We start from the raw sequence: 26401 nt of genomic DNA, 5'->3' as shown, positions 1-26401 counted from the left end.
GGCAGGTAGTATGGGAGTCTTAAAAGTCTTTGACTTAGACTAAGCACTACTGAGCCACAAAAATCCAAGGCATGGCACTGTAACTTAAATTAATTTTATCCCAGCCAAACCCAGGATGCCCGCTCTTGTGATTTGAAGCATCATGACTCCTTCAGAAACAATGGGGGAGGGGGTTGTCTTTTAATTTCACTTGGCAGATCACAAACTTATAAAATTTGTCTATTAAAATTGACGATTTCTTTTTTTTTCATTGTGAGTGTTTATTGATTATAATTTCTAATTTTCCCCTGTTCATTCAACTCTGACACAGCTACATCTTTTGGTCAATATCCACTTTCTAGTAAATAATCAACTTCTACTTGCAGACTCAGATTTTATTGATTGGTTTTAATACGGTTATGTTCAAGAAAAAAACCCAAAGAATGTAAACATTTCAACAAAAATTTTAATAAACGAAACACTCCAAATCCAAATTAATCTCAGCAATCCTGATCACCATGTGATATTAACTACTTGGTGGCCATTATTCTCATTTTTATCTGGACTCTGCATCCCTGCCCCATGTGCTTTTGCTCAGCCTAGAAGCCTCTTGAGGTTATGTAGCTCTACAGCACAGTTATGCATGGAAGGGCTGCCAGTACCTTTGCCAGTGCAAAGAGAACACTCGGCAGTGCAGTAGTCCTGTACCAGAGTTACAGAGAAAATATTAGCAGATCTCTTAAAACTCTCTCCTTTAAGTATTGTGGAACTATGCATTAAAGCAGTGTTAATCTGCAGGGGCTCTATTTGAAAAAACTGAAGTCAGAAAAAACACACAGAAAATCCATTTTTAGAAGAGGAAGCTTTTAGAAGAAGATCTATTTCTCTAAACAAAGTCCAAAATAAGACGCCTTATATCTACAAATAAATTGGAGTAGAAAATAACCTACCAGAAGTAAACACATTCTTGGTAAAGAACCTCCTCTAGATCATCTCATAAAGTCAGATCAGGTTTACTTTAATAGGGCACAAAAAATCATTTTCAAGGTCAATAGCATCTTGCTGAATAGGACCCTTGATCAATGTCTACTTGTAATTGGCAATATGATGTGAGATGAAGGAATTCATAGTACCCATGGGAAATTTTAAAACTGTCAGCTTTCTCAGAAATGACACAGTATGCTTGTAGAAAAGTTAAAGGAGCAAACCTCTAAATCAATTACCCCTACTGACTCCTGCAGCCAAACCAAGCCCATCAGAAGATCTTTGAAAAAAAAAACCCAACCACCAACCAGCCAATGAATCTTCTGGCTCTACCTGTTCATCAGTTTTAAGAAACAAACCTGTCTGGATCCTTTGAAAATCATAGATACATCATGCCTGTGAAATTACTCACATGAGTAGGAAAACATCTCCTATCTCCATGATTTTTATGGAGTACTTAAATGAATGACAACACATGTTATTTTAAAAACAAACAAACAACCTCAAGGTGGGGTAGATGTAAACAAGGAGGGTGAAAGGAGAATTATGAGAAACAGGAGATGGGGATGAATCACAGAAAGTCATGTGATGGAAATGCAAATGACATAAGAAAGAAATTGAAGCTTCTGGAAGAGGAAAGCATAGAATGCTTATGACTATTTGCAGATTTCAAAGTAATTCATCAACATTTCCCTTTCCTCAGCTGTTTCTGAAGGGATCAATCCTTGCCAAGAACAAGTGGAGTGCCCCTTTCAAAAAGTCATGATGGTAGCTGAGATCTACTGTGGCTTCTTCCTAAAACCATTGCTAGTCTTCATACCTGAGATGAGCAGAGACTGAAGAAGTTCTTGATTGTAAAGAACACTATTTTCACAGTACAGGGAGTTAATTCATATCCACTGCTTGGCTCAAGGGCTGGCTGATAGTTCTAGATTTTATGCAGCTTTGTGTGGAGTCTAGAACAGATGTGACATGATGTTAGCATAATTCAAAAATCTCTGAATTTTTTTTGTCATAAAATGTCATCTCTTGTGATTAAGAACAGACTATTTTGTTTTCTCAGTTACAACTCTTCATTGTCATGGTTTCAGAGAAATAGTTACAAACAGGAACCATGAATGCTACATACAGAATCTGGTAAGACAAAATACATTATTTTAATCAACTACTGTAGTTTTTTAATAATCCAGTATCATTTGATGATCAGGATGAGGCTTGTCCTGACCATCTTGCTCTGGCTGACCTTGCTTCAGATGGCTGGTTGACTAGATGATTTCAAGAGATGCCTTCTGATTTCAGTGATTCTGTGATTCTGTGTTTGCAATGTCAGACTCTTTATTATGATTGTAAAAGGATTAATCTTATAAACAGCAAAAAAGACCTATTGTTTTCTGCTGCTATGTGCCAGTCATTTCCCAAATGTTTCTCCCTGTAGTAGTGAACATGTGAGTGAAATACCTTCACATACAAACAAAAAACAGACGGTCCTTGCTCTTGTCTGGTCTATATGAAAAATTACTTGGGTATGATAAAAAAGTAGAACTGGAATTTCTTTTAAATACCTGTGTCAGAATGATAATTTGAGCCAACATGAAGATGATATGTCATTAATTGTGCTAAGTCAGGGACAAAGGTGAAAAGTATGACTGTGCCAATCTCATAATTCTCTCAAAAGCATTTTTTATGCACCTCTGGTACATCACATCTCCACAAAGCAGGAAAGGAGATCTGAGAAATAAGCCCTCATATGCAGGCCCTCATCTCCCACAGTGATCACCAGTCTCTGGATGTGTGAAATACCATGCCAGTCATGGTATTTCAGAATACTCTTAGGATGCTGGCACACACTGGCACCATTCCCAAGCAGCCATGTGTGAATATTTCTTGAGTACATCACCTACAGAGCCTGAGCATTGTGAACCTGAAACACAGTAAGAGATCAGTAGAATAATTGCACTTCCGTTCTATGGAGAAGATAAATGATAGACTGCTACTTTGCATTAACGTGAGCAATCACACCTTGACATTTTTTGAAAAAGGTATCTTTCATGGTGTCTATTAAGTTGCTGAAGCCAGTGCCTTCAGAGCTCTAGTGAAACTCTAAACAATAGTCTGACATGTAGCACTAGTTCTAGGGCAGCTCTTTCCAGCATTTATTTTCTGCTCTGAGCACTGCAGGACTAGGGAGAGTAGTCTACTTGCCTTTTACTAGTCAGATTTCATGTATTTTACCAGGAAGACTCAAAATCTTTTTTTAAAGATAAAAGTGTGGAGATTGTTTTGAATACAAATACCTCTACGAAGCACGTTTGAGACTGTAATGTACTTTTGGAGGACAGTGGAAAAGAAATCTTATTCATAGACTTTTTTTTTTTAAAAAGTTTTCTTTCATTTAAAGCTGTTACAATGTGTTCAATATACTGACTGCACAGCAAAGAAATCCCACAAGAGAGAGAACAATAAATCCAATTACCAAAGACTTGGAGTTCAGAATCCATAGGTATCATACCAAAAGCCAAATTCCTACACAATATTGTGAGAGAATAGAATACATGATTAGAAGTTGTTTTCACCCTCTTTTTATGGAAATCCCAGGCTATTATAAAACTAGTGGTATTCGTAAAACAAACGAGTGTCAAGGGCACGCTAATGAATCATCACTCCTCCAGAACCACAGACCGGAGGACTGGATTGCTTGCAGGGAGGGGGAAGCAGTAGTCATGAAGCTGTGAAGAATATTTGCACTTGCTGATCATTTTTAATGGATATATTTTACCCCTTCTCTCATTTGAAATGAAAGATGTTATTTCAAATTCTCAAGTTCAGCTAAACACCACAGAAGGAAAGGTCACAATCTGAGAACAAATGTCAGTATCTATCAGCATTTTCACTAGCAGTTCTCTTTATCTGAAAAGCTATCCAAGCTGTTTCATGCAGCTGCTTGCACTAATAATTACTTATATCCTTGCTGCGTTAGCTTAAATGCTTATTGAAGTTGGCCACAAAAACCATATGTCTATGGTTAAACAAAACAGTCCTTAGCTTATGGACTGTTTGCAAATGACTGTGTATCTAGGATGTCAAGTCTACCATTTCCTTGACGTATTACACTGTGCTTTGCTGAGCTTCATCTTGGAGAGCATACAAAACTGACTTAGCTGGTACCTCAGTAGCAAGTCTGTGGCTGGAAATGTTACTTCTCTGAAGCTTCCAATAAAGTTTTCATATGTAACATGTGGAAGAGCATCAACTTCATCTGGCTCTTCCAACACAAATCCAGCAAGGTGAATAGAGTGATCTCTTTGGAAGCCATCATCAATGAAACAGCAGGTCTTTTTACTTGACACACTCAATCTATCTGGAAAGTTTTGCACAACGACATCTTCCTAATTTTCCACTCATCTAGTGAGAGTGCTCATGAAATATCATTTTACTGAAAAACAGAGAAGTTATTGTATCTGCAAGGATAACCTTGTTCTCTAAACTGCTAAAACTCTTTTTGTGTGTCCTTTTGCCTTCAGAAAACAAAGTGGCATAAATGAACAAGGACCACAACATTAAACAGAACAATAATAATGTTTGTCTCTTGTACAATCATATTAATCAAGTGCTAACAATGCATTTGTAGTAAATATTTACAAAATGCTCTCTCTTGTGTTTTGGGAACACATTCTAATTGCTGATACAAACCAGGAATGATGTCACTGGCCTTTTTGGCCATCTAGGCACACTGCTGGCTCATGTCCAGCCAGCTGTCAACATACACACACAGCTCCTTTTCTGCTGGGCAGCTTTCACTCTGCCCCCAGCCTGTAGCACTGCATGGGGTTGTTGTGACACAGGTGAAGGACCCAGCACTTCGTCTTGTTAAACCTCACACCGCTGGCCTTGACCCATCAGCCCAGATCCCTCTGCAGAGCCTTCATGCACTCCTGCAGATTCGACACTCCAGCCTGACTTGGTGTCCTCTGCAAACTGACTGAGGGCACACACAGTCCCCTCATTCAGATCACTGATGAAGATATGAAACAGGAGTGGTCCCAACACTGGGACCCTGGGGAACACCACTGGTGACCATGTGCCAGCTGGATGGAGCTCCAGCCACCACCACTCTCCGGGCCCAGCCATCCAGCCAGGTTTTATGAAGTGAACAGGGCACATGTCCAAGCCATGGCCTACTAGTTTCTCCAGGAGAATTCTGTGGGAAATGACGTGAAAATTTTACTAAATTTTCCAGGCAGGCAACATCTACAGCATTTCCTTCATCCACTAAGTGAATCACTCTGTCATAGCAGATCAGGTTGGTCAAACAGGATGTCTTTCCTAAACCCATTCCAGCTGGGCCTGACTCCTGGTTGTCCTGTATGTGCTCACAATGACACACAAAATGATCTGCTCCATGACCTTCCCCAGCATCAAGGTCTGGCTGATAGGTCTGTAGCTTCCTGAATCCTCCCTGTGACCCTTCTTGTAGATGGGGGTCACACTTGCTAAGGTCCAGTCAACCAGGACCTCTCTGGTGTGTCAGGACTGCTGGCAAATGATGGAAAGCAGCTCAGTGAGCTCCTGCACCAGCTCCCTCAGGAACCTGTATCCAGGTGGTGACCACACAGACAATGACGAACAGCAGATACATCACCTCTTACTACTCCAGAAGGATTTTGAACGCATCACAGAAGTGACATACAGAAAAAGATAAAAGATACGAAAGTAAGTATACATTTGACTTTGCGTTCTTAACTAGATAGCAAATTACATCCATTTTATTTTCTCTAGAATGAGATTTCTGTACAGGAATCAAAACTAACTCTAAAAGAAGGTAGCTGCATTCTAATTGTAAAAACCTCTTTTTCAGGGCAGGCAGGAAGTGGGATGATTTCCAGACATCTGTGAGTCATAGCATGCAGACAGAGGACAGATGGGCATGCTTACTCGGCAGAACTTTTTTATAATTCAGTGTAACTATTCTCTTAGCTTTTTCCTTAATTACATTGACATGAGGTGAAAAGAATAACAGGTCCTAGGATGTTTGATTTGGATTTGCCTTTGCACAACTGTAATAGACAAATATTTCAGGATTCCAGAGGCTAGGACCAGATAATGCCAGAGATTTAAACAGGCCCATGTTTAGGACTCCATTTCTATGAATCACATTTACAAAACATTACATTGAAAGGGGGACTAGAAAAGCTTGGACTCAATTCTGTTAGTACTAAAAATCTGCTAAAACCCTGTCTCTCATTGTAGCTTTAAAATATATTTTTAGTACTGTATTTCACTAGCCTCAACAGTATTAATCCACCAGAAAGCCATGCATGCATAGAAGAGCTGGAAAAGCAGGAATAAGGTTTAAATGTTATGATTTTCCATGAGCTGAAAGGATCTTACCAGTTCAACTGCAGTGGAAATGGATTGCTACCGCCTAACCCTGCCCCTAGTACAAAGTCTTTGGCTTGCAAATGCTCCCAAGAACCTAGGCTGTTACTTAATATCCTATTATCTAAGAGCAGTATTTTTGTATTCTGCTCAGTGTGCTGCATGCTCCTTCCAGAAACACAAAACTAACTTAGCTGCAGTTTGAGAGAAGAAAGGTTGGAACATCCAATAAGAATTCCACTGAGCAACAGATCCCCTTCCTCTCTTTGCAAGTCCACACCTAGACTTGGATATTTTCAGATTTTTTCTACATCCAATATCTAAGATGAAAATAATCTAAACAAACAACAAAGCCAAACTACCTATGCTTTTTCTGTGCTATCATGTGGTAAAAAATTAATTTTGTTATCTGGACAAGGTCTGGGAACAATGAAAATAGGAAGCCTCTGGACTGCAGCTGTGATGATCTTCAGCTCTCTTCCGAGACCATCTGTTGCATGCAGCAAGGCTAGAGATTTACATAGTAAAGATTCTTTACAAACCTGTAAGATGCTGTAAGGTGCTGTAAGATTTAGAATTTTGCCATACATATATACTACAGAAGAGAAATATAAATACTTCACCTTGGCAAGCTTTGGCAAGCTTTCTGGTCTAGGCTTATATATTTGGAGTTTGTTGAGTATGCAGTCTTAAATAGATGGCCCATGAATTCCTGTTATCTGGGTTTTAGCCTCTATGAATAAATAAATAAATCACAACCTACGAAAAGATTAGCAGTGTTTTCTCACTGTTGATAAGGCAGAATCCAGTCAGCCAGTGTAGTACTACAGGCTTCTCCTGGTTAAAAGGCTCTCAAAGACTTGACTGATAGAAATTTGAAGTCTCATAGTTTCACAGTGAAGCATATCTCCTTCTGAGGGGATGATAAGATAAACTATAGTGCTTGGTATGGAGCCATTCAGCAGACATATAGTCAGTAACAGCTAGGACTCAGAAAACAGTCAGTCTTGACTAAGGTTTTGAGGTTTTGTTCTGAAGTATTTTACCAAATCCAGAGCATGCAGAATTCCTGTGAGAAGTCAGGTCCTCCACCCTGTCAGTAGAACATATACTCCACATCTGCTCTATTGATGAGCAAAGCTCTCTGGAGGAAGGGAAGAAAGTTCAATCTTTGTTCAGCCAGAAAGTTCATACTCCTCCACAGATGCAGCTGGGGGCTGTACACTGCCCTGCACAGCTGCATCTAGCCTAAGCAGGCAGCTGGGATCTGCCAGGATAGCAGGAGCACAGAAAATACTGATGACTAACACTTGCCACTCACACCCTTGCATTACTTCCAGTTTGACTTAGAGAAGACTGCCCTTTTCCGATATTTTATCTTGCCATACTCTCAGTCACTTCCAGAGAGTAATGTATCTGACATGTTGATTTTCATTATTTAGCATTTGATCTTTTGACAAAAGTCAGCGTTTGGTTGCCAGCAGGCAGTTTTAGGACAGCTGAAGTGCTGTCTGAGCAATCACAGATGAGCTGGTTATATCACACAAAAGCCTTTTTGTGTCATGACTAATTTCAGATCCTCCCTGTTTCTTATGCAGATTCCAGCCTTGTTCCCTCACACACAGAGAATTAAATTCTATGTCTGCATTTCCTTCTGGCTTCTCCTCTGGTACACAAACTTATTCAGACAAGCTCAGGAGTCAATAGAAAGACATCACCAACAGCACTGGCTACCCACCCTGCAGAACTACTTTGCATTTCAGTGCATGACTGTCCCTGGCACTGTAGGGCTACAGGAGCCAACCTTCTTCCTATAAATGCACTTTAGGTCAATGGCCCACTATTTATTATTATTATTATTATTATTATTATTATTATTATTATTTTCCCAATATTAATATATTATTAATAATTTTCCCAAGAAAAGCATCCTGCTAGGACAAACTCTAGATTGCACTCTCCTGCTCCCACCAAGATTTTAGCTTTCTGTGTTTTCTGGCATGTTCTGCCTTTGGTAGGAGAAGCGACACCTATGTCAGGTGAATGAGTACCTGTGCAGCTCTGTTATCTACAGCGGTCTTAATTAACATCTGCTGAAGGAGATTCCTCTTCACAAGTGCAGCAGGGGTTGTTACAGAACTTCATCTGGCCTTTGCACCTCTGTAACCTTGTACATGTAAACACCTGATACTGGTAAGAAAAATCTAAAAGGAGGTAAAGGGAAAGTATGATTGCCTGTCCTGTTTATAGGTTTATTTATTCTCGAAATGAAATTAATGTAAACACACAGGTGTCCTGTTCCCATGAAGCCATACTCATTATGAAACGAAATTCAAATATGAATAATTAACCTACTTTATTGTGTCCAATTTGGGGCAAAACAAGGCTGAAAAGAGGAAATAAAATACAAACAAGTACATAGGCCCTTCTGAAACAAAACGTCACTTAGTTGAATTCTGATGGGACAGCTGTCTCGCAGCTTCTGTTACTCTGAGTAAATCTGGTAGATTTCTTTACTCACAGAGTACTGCTTTCAGAAGTAAAACTAATTTTGGTTACAGCTCATTAGTCACATGTTTCTTTAAATATTTTATGAAAGCAACATCAGGTGTGTCAAAAGGCACTCCTCATGACTGCTTCTGCAATTACAAAGCAAGTCTCCTAGATATTATTTTCTCTTTACTTGGGTAGATGAACTCCTTATGTAATAAACATGCCTTCTATTTCAGAGCATCTGTACTATATTTACCTCAAAGGACAGACATACTCCACAGCAGAACCATATTATGATTCCCAGTCATTCTGTTTACAGGATCTCCTGAAAAATCCTGCAACTATCTCCCATGCTTAAGTTTTCAGGAGAGATGTATATCTGGGTCTTCACCTTACTCAATACAGAAATGGTGCAAAGAGGTTCATCTAGAGCCAAGGGGTGGAAATCACTCCCAGGCTGCCCTGGTAGAAATGCAGCTTGTGCAACTGTTAATGGAATTTTTTCATCTGTTTTAGAAGAAAGTGCTAGTTTTTGCAAAAATTCAGCAGTCTTTCTGTTGTGCATATTTCTCGCTCTCCCTGCTTTCCCAGACAGACAGTGGGAATAACAACATATAGCCTTGTAATTTGAAGAAATTAATACTTGTTTTTTTTCAGGAACGCTACTTCTTTTATTTTCAGGAATAAAATCTTTTGCATTCCATCCATTACATATTTAATAGTAAGAGAAAAAATGCTGAAGAACCCTGATGTTCTCTGCCAGTGTCTTCCCTAGACTATTTTCAGTTTGATCCTGTTGCCTCTGCTCTAAGTTTCCTTAGATTGCATCTCCATAAAATAGCACTACTGCCAATGATCTCTTCTGGTTCCCCATTTCTAAAGAACAAAAGGTTGCCTTGGCTTTGCAGGTGACATGCCAGCTTTTCTTCTCAATACAACACAAGGGCTGCCTTCCTTCCCTAGAGCCTCAAGGACCAAGCACCATGCCCAAAACTCTCGGAACCTTCTTCTAGAGTGCTCTGAAATACAAATAAAAACTGACATTGAACTCTTCTTCCTGATTTTCCCCTTGACAGCAGAGGCTAACTTCGCTCAGCCAATAGTAGGAACACTCCCTCAGCCCTGTCCTCATCTGAGAGGTACTTAAACAACCAGTCAGCTGCTTTGAACAACACAAAGCAAAGAAAATATTTTAAATTATATATGAGACCTACAGAAATAATTAGAGAAGTATAATCAACATAAAAAATCACACTGAATATGACAGTTTGAGTATGTACCAGAGTAAACAAAATAAAAATTATAGATATTTTAGCACAGAATTTATAAGAGAAATACAGAAACAATCTAGCCAAGCAAAGTGGGACTTGCCTTCAAGCTAAAGATCTGAAAATATTTGGTCTTTAAACTAAATATTTTGTGACCAACCTTTATTTGGGAACAGCTTTGTTAGTAAGATTCACAACAACTTAAGAAGAAAGGTGCAATAGCCTGAGGCTGGTGGTTTTTTTCAGTGTTTTTTTTCCTACAGTTCCTTTTTCATATTGCATTTAGTCAAAAGATTACAAGTCCAGTGCAGGGGAAAAAAAAAAAAAGAAAAACACAACAACCAAACAAAAAACAAAAACAAACAACAAACAAACAAACAAAACACACCCAAAAAACCCCACCAGAAAAAAAACACACAAAAATTTTCAGCTTCAGTTGCTCAGTTGCTCACAGTACAAACTATGCTGACCTTTTCCAGACAATTACATAAACCAGCAATGATAAGCAGTAGGGTTCCCTATTAAAATACAACCCACAGCTTTTTTATGTGTGCATGCCTTCTTTTTGACCCACAGTTACTGGCTACACAAAAGATTTTATGAAGAAAAACAACAGATATGAGAAATTCCAAAAAAATCAACTTCCAAATAGGAGCAGCAAGCATAATCACAGCTGAATCCAGCATTTGCTTAATTCACCAGGGATGGTCTGAGGCATTTTTTATCCTTCATATTCAACTCAAACTAGGCATGCCAGTAAAACGCCATTCATCTGTTTCATGAGTCATAAGCATCTTTGTTCTGTGCGCTTAGCTGACTGTTTCCTCTATCTGAGGGTGGAGAATGTGCTTTGTATAAAGTTTCAACTTGTGTGTAAGTTCTCTCTGGCAGAGTGCATGTGCCCTACCCAAAAGACCATTTTCCTTTACCACACACTGCTGCAGCTGAAATTAGCTGAAAAAGTTCAGGCAGGAAATCCCTTAACACGAACTATGGAGTTGTGCTTCCTATAGCTCATTACTCATTCATTGTGCTTGCTAGAACTCCCAGTTCCTCCTTTCCCAGTCTTTGTAAAGAAATAGAAACAACAGAGCAGGTCTTCGGTTGCTTGCATTTTAACATAAGGGGTAAGCAGTGGTATCTAACAAAAAAGTAACTATATCTAGCATCAACGTTGCCTTGTTGGATCACCAGTACAATAATTGTGGTTGGGAAATAAGTTGTGGTGGGTTTTTGTATGCAGAAAGCACCTTTCTATGGAAAAAGAACAGCAACCTTTCCTGCTCAGTTTGGAGGAGATCAGGTATCAGCTAATGGCTACTCCTCTTGACTTTTCCAGCAAGAGCAGGCATTTCTCAGACATTCCCCAAATAGTGTTTGAGGATGTCAGCATAAATGAATGATCTTCTTGAAAACAAGCTCAAAAACACAATCAATAAAGGACTAATAGCAACATAAAAATGAATCCTCCTCTCAGTGAAAAAAAAAAAAAAAAAAAAAAAAAAAAAAAAAAACCAACTTAAGCTTCTGAGGGAACATACCTCTGAGGATGTATAGGTAATTATTTTCTTCCAGTCTTCCATTCTCTACTAAGGAATATTTCTGAGCTCTCAAATAGCTCCACACAAAATAAATGCTGTTGAAATAATGAAGGGTCTGCAAGACAGATTCCTGAGAATTTGATCAAGTGATCAAGTATTGATTTTTACCTTCCCATACGATAAACTAGAACACTTGAAAAACATTGTAAAAACTCAAACAATGTAAACTTAATCTAATTAAACTGAAACAGTACTAGATTTTGTTTATATAGCAAACAGTTGTGTGTATCAATCTCATATTTTATAATTTAAAATCCTTGTACATTGTACAAATGTTTAACTGAAGAAATGCTGAGTGCAGGGGAGAAGACAATATATATTATATTGTGAATTACACTGGTATTTAAACATATTTGGAAACTCACAGGAAACTTAAAATGTTGTATAAAAAAACCCCCAAAAGTTATATAAATTATTAAATAAATAGTAAAAAAAGGCAAAGAGGCATGTGCAAGAACAGCATAAACTTGACATTCAACTGTTGCCAAAAACTGGTGTGCTGAGCTGAGTTTTTCTTAATTCCCATTGTGCTGAGTTTAAAAAGTTCACTGCAAAAGTACTGGGTGAGAACAAAACTTGTCAGGTCAGATGCAGATTTTTCACCCTCTTAATGCATCCTCTCCTGCCCAGCATTACTTCTGAAGCAGAAAATTCATTACTATAAGATAAATAGGTAAACAAATCTTGATTTTTCTTCTCATTAGTAATTTTTAAGTTATGAAGACTAAGGCCAGTGATTAAAGTTAATGCAGCAGAGAAAAATGCTGTAAAACCTGAAGGTGTTTCAAAATATTTTCAGCTGTGGATAAGACAGTAAAGAAGAGATTCTTCTACCTCCTTCTCAGTGCTGTCTTCTGAAAGTGGGACGGGAAGCTATTGTAGAAAATGGCTGGCAGAGCAGGGAGGAGATCTTTGTACAAAGTTAAGCCTCTGGAAATCAATGGGTTGTTGTTGCTATGTCAGAGAAACAAAACATTGTAAACATCTGCTTTTTCTGGTGGTATCAGTTTCACAATGCCGAGCCCCCCAGCACCAGAATGTAATACAGCTGAGGCTTAGTGTGCTGCATCCTCCTGCTCATACAGCCTCTGCAAAGATGTTGCCACAAAGCTTTGTTCAGTTTTACAGTTGTGTTAATTTCAGCTGTGCAGGCTGATACATATCCTTCCTGGTTCTGTATTCAGGAAGACAGAAATTACGTTTATGCTACCTGTGGTTCGTTCAAGTCATCCAATGCATCTGCATTGGCTCTCTCCAAGGCCAGCACCAGGCACATTTTATCTTGTTAAAAAAAATCAGAGCTAAATTTTGGAAGTTTCATGTCAGTCCACGCGTAGAGCTGTGGAAAGAAATTAGAAGCAGAGGTTCTGGTGTTTCAAGATCTCAAACTGGTAATAGAAATAGAAATCTCCGTTTGTAATCTCCCTAGTTGCATCACTAAATAATCACTGCCTTTGCTCAAAATGTGGAAAGTCCTCTTTGAACCTTTATGCAAACTAAAAGTATTTTTGTACATCTGTACTCTAATGTAGAAGAAGTCTGTAGGACTGGTCTACTTTAATTATAAAAAGACAGTTCACTCCCCATAATCACATTGTCTCACAGAATATTCACAGAGAGAGGCTAGGGGCACCTTTCTCTACCTTTCTGCAATGTTCATCTAAACCACCGGCCATAGCTGTCCCCAGTGTGCCATTACATGGAACCCATGCTAACAGGATGCATATGGAGGGAAGGGTAAAAAATATTTATTTGGCACACAAAGCACATATGTGGACACACAATTAGTTCTTACTACTAAGCAGGAAGAAACTAATTATAGACTTCTGTAGTATTTTGTGCCTTTAAAAAATTCTCCCTGGCACACATACCAGCAGATGCTGACTAGAACTGGGGACCATCTATAATAAAATACGTAATTATGGTAGAAATGCCCTTTACAGATCTATAAACTTTACTGCCCTTCTGAGATCTAAGATATGATCAACTGATGTGTTCCACTTCCTTATCTGGTTTTGAAGTACTGAAATCACTTATTGCAGGCTGAAGCATAACAAACCACCCCAGTCATTAGCGTTTGGCAACAAATGTGATGCAACATAGTCAGTAGCAATGAAAGACCTCATCAATACACATTTGTTCTTTTGATCCCTCCTCCACATCTGATATCACTATGTAGTTTTAGCTTCTTTTAAATTTTGGCTTGCATTTAGCTTCAGATTTTACATTAGAGGGCTGCAGGAAAGGGTCTGCAGTTAATCTCTTTGTCAACATGTTCTCCTCTCTGACTTCATAGCAGCAGACATAGCTGGAGGTGCTTAACATTAAAGCTGTGGTGAATTCCTTTGCTGGCTACTGTCTAGTGCTTTCAGCTGGCAGCAAGGACAAGTCAAATTGACTTTTCCTATTACCCAGATGCAGAAGAAGGAGACAAGGCAACAAAATGGAACAGCATCTGGGCAAAAGAAGGTAAAGCAACAATAAGAATAGCAAAGAATGATAACTGAGATTTTTAAACCTGGCTATAACAAACCCCATAGGTGAAAATCTGGCTCTATCAGGACAAATAAGACGTCACTTCAATTTCCCACTCCACTCCTGGAAAAAAAAGGCAAGAGGATTTGCTGTCATTCGTTTAAGCTTCCTGATAGCACTCTGGGCACTTAAGAAAACAGCAGTGTAAAAATAAATGAGTCACAAAAATGGATGTGGGAATGACAAATGCATGAGCTATTTTTCTCAAGTGACGCTTGCTTTCCACGTTTCTTACATTCTGTGGAGAAGTTATTCACAGCTAGTGTTCCCAGGGCAGGAAGAGTTATGCTAGCTTGTTTTATGAACTCACATTTTATGTGTTCAAATGGAAAATGCTGTATTGTTTGACTTAACGGCTTTTCTTAAATTTCACAGGCACAGGAAAAGGGGGTGTTCCAGCTGTGTGGTTTGTATTTCACATACATACCAGTTTCCCATTTTGCCTTGTATTTATTTATTTTTTAATTTTGCAGTGCAGAAAAATTTAGACAATCAAGAACATTATAATTTTACTTTAGAAAGCTGTACTTTCTTTTTTCCTTTAGATAATAAGAGGAAAATATAAAAAATACAGTTGTGAATATTCTTGATAAGAATTAAAGTGTAGATCTGTCTCCCCAGATCCCAGCATTAACAACAAAACCACATAAATATGTATATTTTTATTAATAAGATATCCCTTAAGGGAAAAACTAAAGAAAACTTGAATTTTTTAGTCTTACTAGGTGCCTTTCTGTTATACATGCTTTTATTTTTCATGCAAAGGGAGAAAGGCAGAAGTGAAAGGGAAGCAAATAATTAGTAGAGAATTGGAGGAAAAACTATTACCCTCTGTAGTAGGGAGAAAACTCCCAACCTATAGTTTTACTCTAGACCTTCAACTAAATTTAAATCACGAGTTTCAAAAAAAGAAGAAAAATTCCAAATATGAAGCAACTGATTAATTTGTGAAATATATTATCGATCCTTGCAAATTGAATCATATAATAATTTTAACTGCTTTTGATTTCTTGATTTTCTTTCTCTCAGCTGTACCACAATATCAACTGTGCAACTCCTCAGCTCTCTGCTCGACCCGGACAAATATCTAGACTTCCCTACTGTTACATCCTTCTTTCCACCACTGTGGTACAGACTGCAAGGAAAATGATACCAACAGACCTCCTCTGGGAGCCAAACTCAGGAAAACAATTTATTTTCATCAACAAGGTACATAAGAACAGCTATGTACTTCTGTGTCATGATCTGAAAAAAAGCTTTCTGGGCTGAGGAGGGAACCTCCTGAGCTGGCTGATCAGTATCATGGAACACAAAGACACAGAGTGTTATCTGCTCATAAACAGACGATGAGATAAACCACAACAAAGATCCTAAAGCAGGAAATACACTCTAATGCTGAAAATTATTTTTTAAAGGGGAATTTGAAATTTTTCAAAGGGAAATAAGAATTATTGTTTCCTAGCTGTTTTTCAAACACTCACCCCATTAGGGGGATATTTGACTATTTGGATTCATTTGTTCCTCAGACCATGCATGACTAGCAATTTGTTTAGTTCTCTTGTGCGTGACTTCAGATTAATTCTGGGTATTCCCATATTTAAAGCACTGCAAATTTCTCACAGTCATGATTTTTCATTCATGTTTATAACTATGCCTTTTCTATAACAGTGTCTTCCTGTCTTTGTGAACAGGCACCAAATGGAACATCATTTCCAACACATACATGACTTGAGTTTCTTTTGGTCATTAAGTCTGTAGCCAGGCTATGGGATGACAAAGACTACTGTCTTTCAAACTGTGCTAGGACTTGAAGCATAAATTTAAAAACTTTAGTCATAGAATGGTTTAGATGAGAAGGAATCTTAAAGATCATCCAGTTCCAACCTCTTGCCATGTTAGGAACACCTGCTATATCAGGTTCCCCTAGTCTACCCCTTGTCCTCTCACTACACTCCCTGATAAAGAGTTCCTCCCCCACTTTCTTATAGCCCCTTTAAGGCTAAGGGCAACAACAGTACACTTCATAACATACTGGAGCAGCTGCAGCACAAGACTAAAATAGTTTATTCCTGTCAGGCTGTAGATAGCTGAAGCTGCCAACAGCATTTGCCACAGCATCTTAATGAAGGAGATCTAAGCAAGGAATACAGAGATGGTTTTGTTTTATCAGTGGAGCTCAAAAGATTTTGCCCTGATGTGATGCATCTTGTGTGCATATACAAAAGTCATTATGAACATGAAAATGCCTTCATAAATGAATGCTAAATTCTTGCCATATTTGTCAGATCTGCTGGCCACTTTCAAGAATCCAGCTACACCCTCATTGTGTTTACGAAACTGAGCAGTCACATAACTCATCCTACATAACAGAGGTGGAAATAGAGAAGACAACAAACCTTAGAAGAATAATTAGTTTTCTTCCCTGATATTTATTTATTTATTTATTTATTTATTTATTTATTTATTTATTTATTTAAACCCAAGCCATCAGCACAGTAATAACCTGAGATTATCTCATTGGAAATTCCTCAGTCCTGGTCAGAGTTCATGCAGTTGGTATCAAACTAAAAGCCCCTCAAAGGCCACTGGTCCAGCTCACATCCCTGGTGCAGGTGGCCTTGTGGCCCACACTGCAGGAGGCTTCAGCATGGATCAGAGGCCATGCAGGAAAGAGGGCCCTACCAAGCCCTGGTTACACTGGGATGCATCCCTGAGGCAAGAAGGAGTGGAACACAGGCAGTGGCATGTATGACTGCTTCCATCCATTCTTACCTGAAAGATGTTTTAGGAAACTCGATTCTGAAACAATGAGACACACAGACTTGAGCTTGAAAGGAAGATTTTTTAAGAATAAAGTAACCTTCTCCCTTTTTTTACTGTCTAGACAATGTCAGTACTGGGAATACCACAAACATTACTCTGTTACTGAATATGAAGGCATTCCAATTCTGTTTTACTTCTTGTGAATATAACAGTTTACGACAACAAGCTATTTTTCCTTTGAGGAGAAAATGTAAATGGGAACAAAAGCCTTAAATAGGAAATGTTTAGATAATATGGCAAATGGCAGCAGTACTTGAACAACTAAAATATATACTCACATGCTCCTCTTTTATAGAATAAAAGACCTTTAAAATATGTCACATTCGATTAGACTTTGAAGGATGCAGTTCAATCAAACAGTATAAATTGAATGTGGCACTTACCTGTTGAAGAACTGCTTCAGTCAGTTTTTCCTTTCTCTCTGAAGATCAGAGACAAGCAGAACTTAGTACCAGGAGAAATAACATACAAAAACAAAGTTACCATCTTAAAATTTAATTATTTTGTTCTTGAAACAAAGAGAAAGAATAAATTGGACATCAGAGGTTTTTCAAAAGGAGCAAACATTTCATTACAAAAAATGTCACTTAGCCAAAAAGAGAGGAAAGGTATTCCAGATTTTCTTTTCAGTAAGTCAAATATTTACATTATATAAAAATGACCTTAAATACTCAAAACAAAGTTTCACGGTAAAATGAAGAGATAGAAGAAGCAGGTTTCTAAAGATATATAGTGAACGATGAAACCCCAATGTCAGCAGTTAAATACAAATACAAGTTTATGCAATTAGCATAAAATTGAAACATTATTAGAGTAATCAAGAGCTCCTATCAGCAAAAGACCTACTTTACTTTCCTTGGAAAAAACTTATACTATAGTGTGCCTTAAAAGGCTTTATCTTAAAAAAACCCAAAAAACTAAATCTTTTCACTATCATTTAAAAGCCTGTGTAGAGGTCTACATCATCTACTGCTACAACCAGACTGCGTTCAGCATTTATACTAGACTAGATATTTCTAGCTCATACTTTATTAAGAAAAACTGTCGTAAATGTCTCTCCAGACACCAAAAAGTTCAACTTACTAGAATTCAGTGAAGTTATTATAGTCTAACAAAACAGGAGTTAAAGAAAAAACATTTAAAGGGTTGTTGCTACAGGTTTGTTTGTTTGTTTGTTTGTTTGTTTTGGTTTTTTTTAAAGGGTACATGAAAAACAATATCCTTCCGTTTCAGATAAAATACAATATTACTAAGAAAATCCTTTTAAGAGATACAAATTATTTCATTAATCAATAAGCTGAGTTTTCTCTTGTGGAACAAATCTTTGATGGTATCCAGGTCATAAAGTAACAGTTACTTTATAAACAACTTTTTGCCTAATGTCCCTTCAAATGCAGATCAGTATACAGAAAAATGATCTAAAAAAATCATGTTTCTTTTTATGAACTGTTATGAAAAAAAGGTGCAATAGACTTTGGTCATAGAAAGGTATTTGGATAGTTACTGAAAGATAAAAACCAACAAAACAAAATACAAAAATATGTGGGCAGAATCTGAAAAGGAAATAATACCTAGCTGGTATTTATAGTGGGAGTAATGGGCTGAGTTTTAAAGGAGATAGACTCTCAGCTGCAGTAGACCTTGGTGCCAACGTATGAAAGCCAGTGCTGAAAGTCTGCAATAAGCACACTGCAATTATTGCTGGTACTGGAGGTAGCAAGAGGTACCAGCAGAAAGAGGACATTCACTGCAGGAAAAGCTCAGGGTGGCAAATATCAGGTAGTTTGTAGAAGTCGCTCAGAATCACCTGCAGAATCTCCTTTCTGAAGCACTAGTTGTTATCAAGCAGCTGGTTTGAAGTAGAGGAATCTAGTTTGATTCCTTGGGAAGAAACACTTAGGCTGCAGTACCTTAATATCTCTCCTGTCCTGCAAGGCAGAGACCATTAGAAAATAGCATCCAAGGGGAAGCCAGCAGAGATTCTGGAGTGTCTTTGGACTCTTGCTTATTCTGAATATATCTTTAGAATTGGGAATACTACTGTCACTTAAAAAACAAAACAAAACAAAACAAAAAACCCAAACAGATACAGTTTTTATAATTTGTGATTAAACATCAAATAGGGCTTAACTATGTTTTTAACAAGTTCTTTATACTTAATCCTTTTAAAAGAAATTATGATTGTATTGACTGACTATGCCATATCAGATTGTTTGCAGCCCTAAAACTTCACTTGCTGATAAAATATTGCAGGAAACTTTGCTGGTGGAACTAGCCCCTTCTCACAGCTCAAGATGAAAACACTTGGAGAAAATGAGTTGTTACATGTTTGGTTTTAAGTTAAAAGTACATATAAATGTGGTGGTTTTTTGGTGTTTTTTGTTGTTGTTGTTGTTTTGGTTTTTTAACTTTACATATAAATGTATATAAATGTAAACATTTATATCCTCACAGTGAGAATAAACCTAAAGATCAGAGCTCATACTTCAGTGATACCATGACAAAAACCAGAAATGAAACCCTGCCCTTCAGTTTGATTTCCAAATGAGTAAAAAACGTGACATACTTACGGCAAATACTCTAATACATGCTGTTAGATGGAGCCACAGCATCTACACACCCAAACACACCTCTTGGATGTGTGTTCTTAGCCTCAAAAACACTGCACCTGAAATGTAGTCACTACAGAGTATTGACAGATTCTGGTGAATTGTAAAAGCAAAAAAAGGCTACATAATTCCTCGGGTTGTTTTCATACTCCTACCAATTTTATAGCAGTAACTGAGCACAAGAGTGATTCAAAGCATACTTTGCTGATCCTACCCATCTTCTTTCTTTTTTCCTTAGTGCTGTCTTTGTCCATCTGCTTCACCATCCACGGACAGTGGCTGTAGCCCTCTGATTGCAAAGGGTGTCCCTGGGGGACAGAGCAGTAAGGTTTTAACTGCCCCATGAAGATCTGGGTTTTAGCAAATAAAAATCTATTTGTCTTTCCTTTGATTCTTTGGACATCTGGAGAGCTATGATGTTCCTGGCAAGGTTGAAAACTCATAGGTAAAAGGGGAAAAAAATTTAGAGTGAGGCAGTAAAAGAGATACAAGGATCTTATTTCAGAAGAGGAATTGGGGGAAACTGAGAAGAAAGAACATTACCTTCACAGCTCAGACAGCTCTTCAGCTGTGCACATCACAGATTTTATTCAAGTTTGAACAGTTTCACCTAGGTTTACAATTTCCAGGCTTCATTGTGATGCTCTATAAAGTCACATTTTTCTTCAGGTCAAACCACAGACAATACATGTCTTAAAGTTCATGTTCTTTAGAAATAAGCCATATGGCAACTTTTTCTCCTACCACAGCATCTTCAGATCAGAAAAATGCCCACGCTGTCTGCAGAGACTTCCTGGTAGAGGCTATGGACAGTACAGAGAGAGTAAAAGACCTGCTAGGACAAGCATTGCAGGCTGGGCAAGACAGAGATAGGTGCTACTGGAAGAAGAGGGTCTCAGATTACAACTATTACTCGCACAATAGGAAAAACCACCTTATTACTATTTTTAAAAAATTTGGGGTTTTTTTTAAAGATGAGTTGGCTTTACATGTGAAACAACAAAGCCTGGATTTTTTTCTCATCAAGTCCACACATAGAGAAAAGCTGGTAACAACAAATCAGAAACCTCATTTTCACAAAATATCAGTGAAATTTTCAGATCATAAGGTTAGTAAGATTGGAAAAAAAATTACCAGACATTTATAAATTTGGAAAATTTATTAGCCATAAAGTGGCAAGTGCCAGCCAGCTGTGCCCCTGCCACAATGACTGAACCAAGTGGAAAACACAAGCTCTAGTACAAAGTGCAGTTATTTAATGTCTGTTTTAACAGGAAGTTGCTTTTACTTCATCTGAAGAAGGCAGCTTTGATGAAGAGTAATTCTGGCAACAGGAAGCTACAGGGCCCTGTTCTGACATGGTACTATCAGTGAGATAACTAGGTTTTCTCTGTTAGCTCTGCAGACCTTGGGCGAGAGGAATGTTTTGGTATGATGTGACTAAAGAAGTGTACAGCAGTCTAAGAAGTACCAATTCATGTTCTTTTTGGCAAGGGACCAACTTCTTAGGTGATTCCTAACAACAACCATAAACACTCTGTTAAAGGACATCCTTTGAGCAACATTAATAATTTCCTGTGTATGTGCACATAGCATTAATGGCAAGATCCATACTGATGGATTACACAATGCATGTGCACATATTCAATCTTACTTTCTAGGCTTGGAGTCTGGCAAAAATGGGAGTTGCTAACCACTACATAATGTTGACTTCAATACTACTCCTGCAAAACTCAGATATTTTAATGAAAAAGGTTATTCTTGATTTAAAACACAGCATAATTTTAAGTGTTTTTATTAGTATGGTTAAACACTTACTCTTTTATGCCTTAGAGTAATCGAAAAATAACCTGATTAGGCACTGTCAATAAACAAACAAACAAACAAACAAACAAACACCCATCAATTTATGAACTGGTGACAATGATTTGACATCCCACTTTTCCAGCTGGCAAGGTCCTACAAATGCTAAATAACAGGTATGGACCTCTCTGAGGAAATTATAGGTGTGTGACTACTGAATCCAAGTCGGCTGCAGATAACCAGCTACCTTCTAAATCACACTGTGCGTGTCACTATACTCTTTATTATCCAGTCAAGAAACAGTGCAGACCCGGCAATTGAAGAGCCAGGATTTAGGGGCTGTGAATTTTTCATACACGCCCCTCGACACAGCTCAGCACAAGTGTCAAGTACAAAACTCAAAACTGGTTTCCTCTGACTAAAGAAAAAGCAAGCCTGCCATGGGCAGCATTAGTAGGTGTCCTGGTGTGTTAAATGTTGGGTAACTTTTCCTGAGGAAAAGCAATGAAAGGAAGTGCTTAGCTTAAGAGAGGGCGGCGGTACTTGAGCACCTGAGCACTCATCTCTGCTATTAAAACCTGGGACCAGAGTTAAAGCTCCGTAGCCTCTTTTCGGAGCCACGGCAGCGGTCAGCGCTGAGCAGCGCGACGAACTCCCATTCCTCCTTCATCTCGTCCCACAGTGAAAACTCAGCAGACGGGTCCCGGAGCTATCCCACCCCCGCAGCTGGAAGGAGGGGCCCCGGGGCGCGGCGGCCGGAGCGCGTTGGGGCGGTGGCCCGGCCCCGGGGCGGTGCCGCCCTTTACGCCTCTGGAATAGCTGCGGCGGTACCGGGAGTGGCCGTCGGGCAGCGGGCCGTCTGTGTTTCTGTCTGTGAGTCTGTGGCTCGGGCAGTCATGCGGCGCTGTACGCTCCTTCTCTTGCCGGTGCTCCTCGCCGTCCTGGTCTCCGTCAGAGGTGAGGAGGGGTGGGAGCGGTCCTGCCGCGGCTCGGGGAGCGAGCGCTCCCCTGGCCGGAGCCCCCGGGGCCGCGGCCGAGCGCTGCCGCTCCGCACGGACCCGAGGCAGCGGTGCGGGGCGCCGAAGCGGTCCCGGGAAGGAGCTGGGTGGGTCCCTGGCTGGCCGTGTTTATCTGTCTGTCCAGACCGGGGAAACACAGCGCTCTCTCTCTCCAGGTTTGGTTTTTTTTTTTTTTTTTTTTTTTTTTTTTTTTTTTTTTTTTCCTTCCCTTTCTTCTCCTTTAACTCGCCGGAAAAGTATTCCCGTCTGCTTTCGAAACTGATTGGTTTATCATCTGCGGGGAATACGTGGTCGCCGTCCCAGTAGGGCCCTTGGGTGCAGGGTGGTCCTTGAAGGAGATTTGAAGGGGGTTTTGGGTCCTGGGGAGCTCGGCAGGAGCGCAGTTTCCATTTTAGGAAAGAAAGCGGAGTTAAGGCATTCCCAGGGCTTCGGATAGTTACTCACCAGAAAGTCTGCTGTCACACGACAGCCCTTAAAAAATAACTCTGGCAAAACTGCAGGGTGAAACACTGATATGTTTTCTGACAAGCTTCTCTTTGCTTCAGTATGTGTCAGGGACGATTTCCCTGAAACCTGATCAAAAAAGTATATAATAGTAATTGGTATTTGGTAAAAAAACCAAAAACATTTGGGGATGGAGAAAGTAGTAAAGTCCCCAATACAGAGGTTTTTTTCCCCAAGCGGAGGACTGCTGAACTGGAATATGCAGTCCAAACTGTCATTTCCCATTTATATGATTTGTTTTTAAGACATTTCTTTCTTCTCTTACCATGTTCATGAGCATACTTGCTGCTATGCCTAGATTTTTTTTTCATGTACTTCATAAAAGCAGTTCCTCAAATCTTAAATATCTGCCTCTTCACCGTAAAAGAGAAGGAGAAACACATGTTCCTAACATGTTCCATGTTGATTGGAAGCTGTAGATAGTGCACACATGATGCCGAATAAGCAGTTTGACAGTGAGGCTGCTTGAATTCAGTTTTGCTGTAGTCTTGATTTGCAGATTTTAGAAAAGCTGAGCTCTTGGAAAAATAGTACAATTTTACGGAAACCACCATTTAAGCTGATAGATTACTCAGGCTGCTTACATTTATCATCTTACTACATGTGTGGAAAACTTCCTCCTCTCTACTTCTGCAGGCAGTCCTCATGGTTGTGGACAGCAAGATCTTTGCTGTGATGCTCTTAACACCTGGAAGTATTTGGGGCTGACAGTCTTCCTAAACTTTTTGCCAAGAAGTGTGAAGATGAAAAGAGATGTCTGGATTATGCTTTTCTAGAGGGAAGGTGCACAACAACTGCCTCTAGGGGTTTTGTTTTGAATTCTGAGGAAAATGATACTGCGTTTTAGGCAGTTTGCTTTTAGAAAGCTAGTTAATTTATATGAGTACTGGTTAATGTCAATAATGCAAACTGAGTAAATAGGTCATAATTAGTTTGGATGCTTTTTCCTTCAACAAAATGTGTAAGAATTTGAGAACTGCTGAGAATGTCAGTCTGAAAAGGGTGGGGCCCTCCAGGGGAATTTGATATTTGTGCTCATGCAGTTGTAAATGACAAAAGCAAAACCTGAATTACATGCTTTCGAAAAACTTTATTTCATTGTTGCTGGGCTGTCTGAATTTACAGAACTGCTATAGAAGGAGTCTTGCTCTGTCAGCAGATCAGCTGTCATACAACTGTGTGGAGTTGAGTGGTTTCACTGGGACTGCCTGCTTTCATGACTTAAGCAAAAGAATCTGTGCTCTGGATTAATAACTTCTTACAGGGTCATCCATTTTAGGCACAGGAAAGTTGTCAGTGTTAAATCAATACTCAAAATATCAACAAGGATTTGAATGTATTGTTAAGCAAGGGTGAACTGTGTTATTTGAGCTTGCTTAGGGAAACAGCTCACAGTTTTAACCTCAAAGCTGCTATTTAAGTGTTATCTCGTATGCCAAATATGAACTCTGCCAATCTGGCAAAGCTGGAATTGCGATACCATTGGGGATATATCCATAGGAAGGTTGAATGTGAGTGTTTATATCACCAGTTTCTATAGGCAGTCTGACAGCATTCCCCTGCTGAGGAGCACTATCTCTGTTTCTCTTCCTCCTTTTTTTTTTTTTGATCTGGTGCCCATCGAGGCCTGCACTGAGATGATTCAGTTTGATAAGTCAGCAAATGACTAATCTGCATTGAGTTTGCTCTGCGGAGTGTTCGATGGGTGTTCCTGCCAGCACAAGGGAGTGGCAGGGCATAGCACGGGAGAGTGGAAATGAGGTAGGGACAGGGGAGGAAAGGGCAGGAGACTTCCCGCTGTGGCTGGCTGTGAGGTGTGAGACTGACTTGGCCATCTTATGCCTGCAAAATCATCAGGTTAGCTCAGTGTCTATTTTGAGGCATGTTGTTTTCAAAAATAATGTAAAAAAAAAAAAAAAAAAAGGCATTTGGCAGCATGACTTCTGTACGATGTGTATGGAGACCATAGCAGATGAAGAATCAAACAAAACAAAAAGCCTTGCATGATTTATTTTAGAGGTCTAAACCAACCTCAGTGATTCTCTGTGATTCTGCACATGACAAGCAGCAAAATCTGCTGCATTCAGACACAAGGCTGAAAAGTCTCCCTTATCTACCGCAGGAAGATCAAGGCATGAAAACCCATCTGCTTACTGAGGACCTGGATTTTGGACAGGGATTCAGTGTCTGTTGCAAGAATTGGGTAGAGTGTGTTGATTGAAACATAGTTATCAAAAGACACCTGGCGGTGAACAAAATACAGGTTGGCAAATGAGGTACCCACGTTGCAAGATCAGTAGCCTGGGGTGAAGTGCAAGTGGAGATCCTTTCATTCTATGACCTCTGTAATTAGAGGGCCCTGAGCAAGGGAAGGAAACACTTGTGCTCCTGACTTGTTGGTGAGGCAGCTCAGTGTTGAGAGGCACGACTGGCTGGATGAAAGATGGTGAAATTATTCTGTCTGTAATCCAGTAGATGGAGCTTTCAGCTGGGACAGGGAGGTGCTGCAGGAACTTCTGGAGATTGAGCTCTGCTTTGTGGGCTCTGGACTTTTTTGCCTTTTAAATCTGATTTTAAAAACCCTAACAAAACCAATAATAAGCCAACAAACCACCGCATAGTTTTCATTTGAACAATTTCAGCAGCAATGCTAGAGCATTGGTTCATGGCAGCATGAACTTTAAAAATGCAGCACTTGTTTTTCCATCTATTTTCTCTAATGTGAAATGGCTAATTTTTTTTATGTGGTTTTATATAAAATGGCCACTGCACTGTTACATCAAAATGATGTCACTGCAATAATCCTTAAGCTTTCCTTAAGCTGTAACTGTTAGTTACACTGATTTAACTTGGCAAGAGTTAAGTGTGACTCAGCCTACTGCCATCCAGCCCAGACCAATTTCAATATTTTCCTGATGTTACTCTGGTTCATATGATTGGGTTGCCTGTGCTTGAGACTCTTGCCTGCTTTAACTCTTGCTGTCTTGAACTTCTCACTGCAATAACCTTGAATTTCATCAGGTGTCAGCTGTGCTGGAAAATACAACAATAACAGTAGTCATTGCTTAGGATCATTTTGACAGGAGCATTCCATTTCTTCTAGCCTTCTGCAAACTGCTTTTGCATGCTCTGGCACAGGAACCTGCTCTTTGGAGTCTAGTAAAAACGTTTTGAGAGAATGTTACGAGCAAAACAGTCTCAAGTCATGGAATTTAGATTAACTTACTGTCAATTGACACAAACTTACCATGGGTTTGAGAACTGAGAGGAAAAAAAAAAAAATCATCAAACCCTAAAGGTCCTCCCTCTTCTCTGTTTTAATTTTAAGCCAAAACAACCCTACCAATCTGTATCAGCTTCTCTGGTTTTCACTGCGGGTTGTGCTCAGCCCATCTTCTGCTCCTTTG

General features: G+C 39.2%; 1 protein-coding gene across 2 annotated transcripts in view; it reads left to right on the top strand.

Moving 5' to 3' along the window:
* The first annotated feature begins 22271 nt into the window (after nt 1-22271).
* CD99 (CD99 molecule (Xg blood group)) overlaps nt 22272-26401 on the top strand; it is a 31878-nt gene continuing 27748 nt past the window's right edge. For both annotated transcript variants that reach the window (XM_040057009.2, XM_040057010.2), the window contains exon 1: nt 22272-22428. In XM_040057009.2, coding sequence (XP_039912943.1) covers nt 22368-22428 — 61 coding nt within the window. In that variant the 5' untranslated portion in view covers nt 22272-22367. The remainder of the gene's footprint in view (nt 22429-26401) is intronic.

Source organism: Hirundo rustica, chromosome 2 (assembly GCF_015227805.2).
Source record: "Hirundo rustica isolate bHirRus1 chromosome 2, bHirRus1.pri.v3, whole genome shotgun sequence".
NCBI lineage: Eukaryota > Metazoa > Chordata > Aves > Passeriformes > Hirundinidae > Hirundo > Hirundo rustica.
Note: the sequence above shows the minus strand (reverse complement) of the source record. Positions and strands in the feature narration are given on the sequence as shown.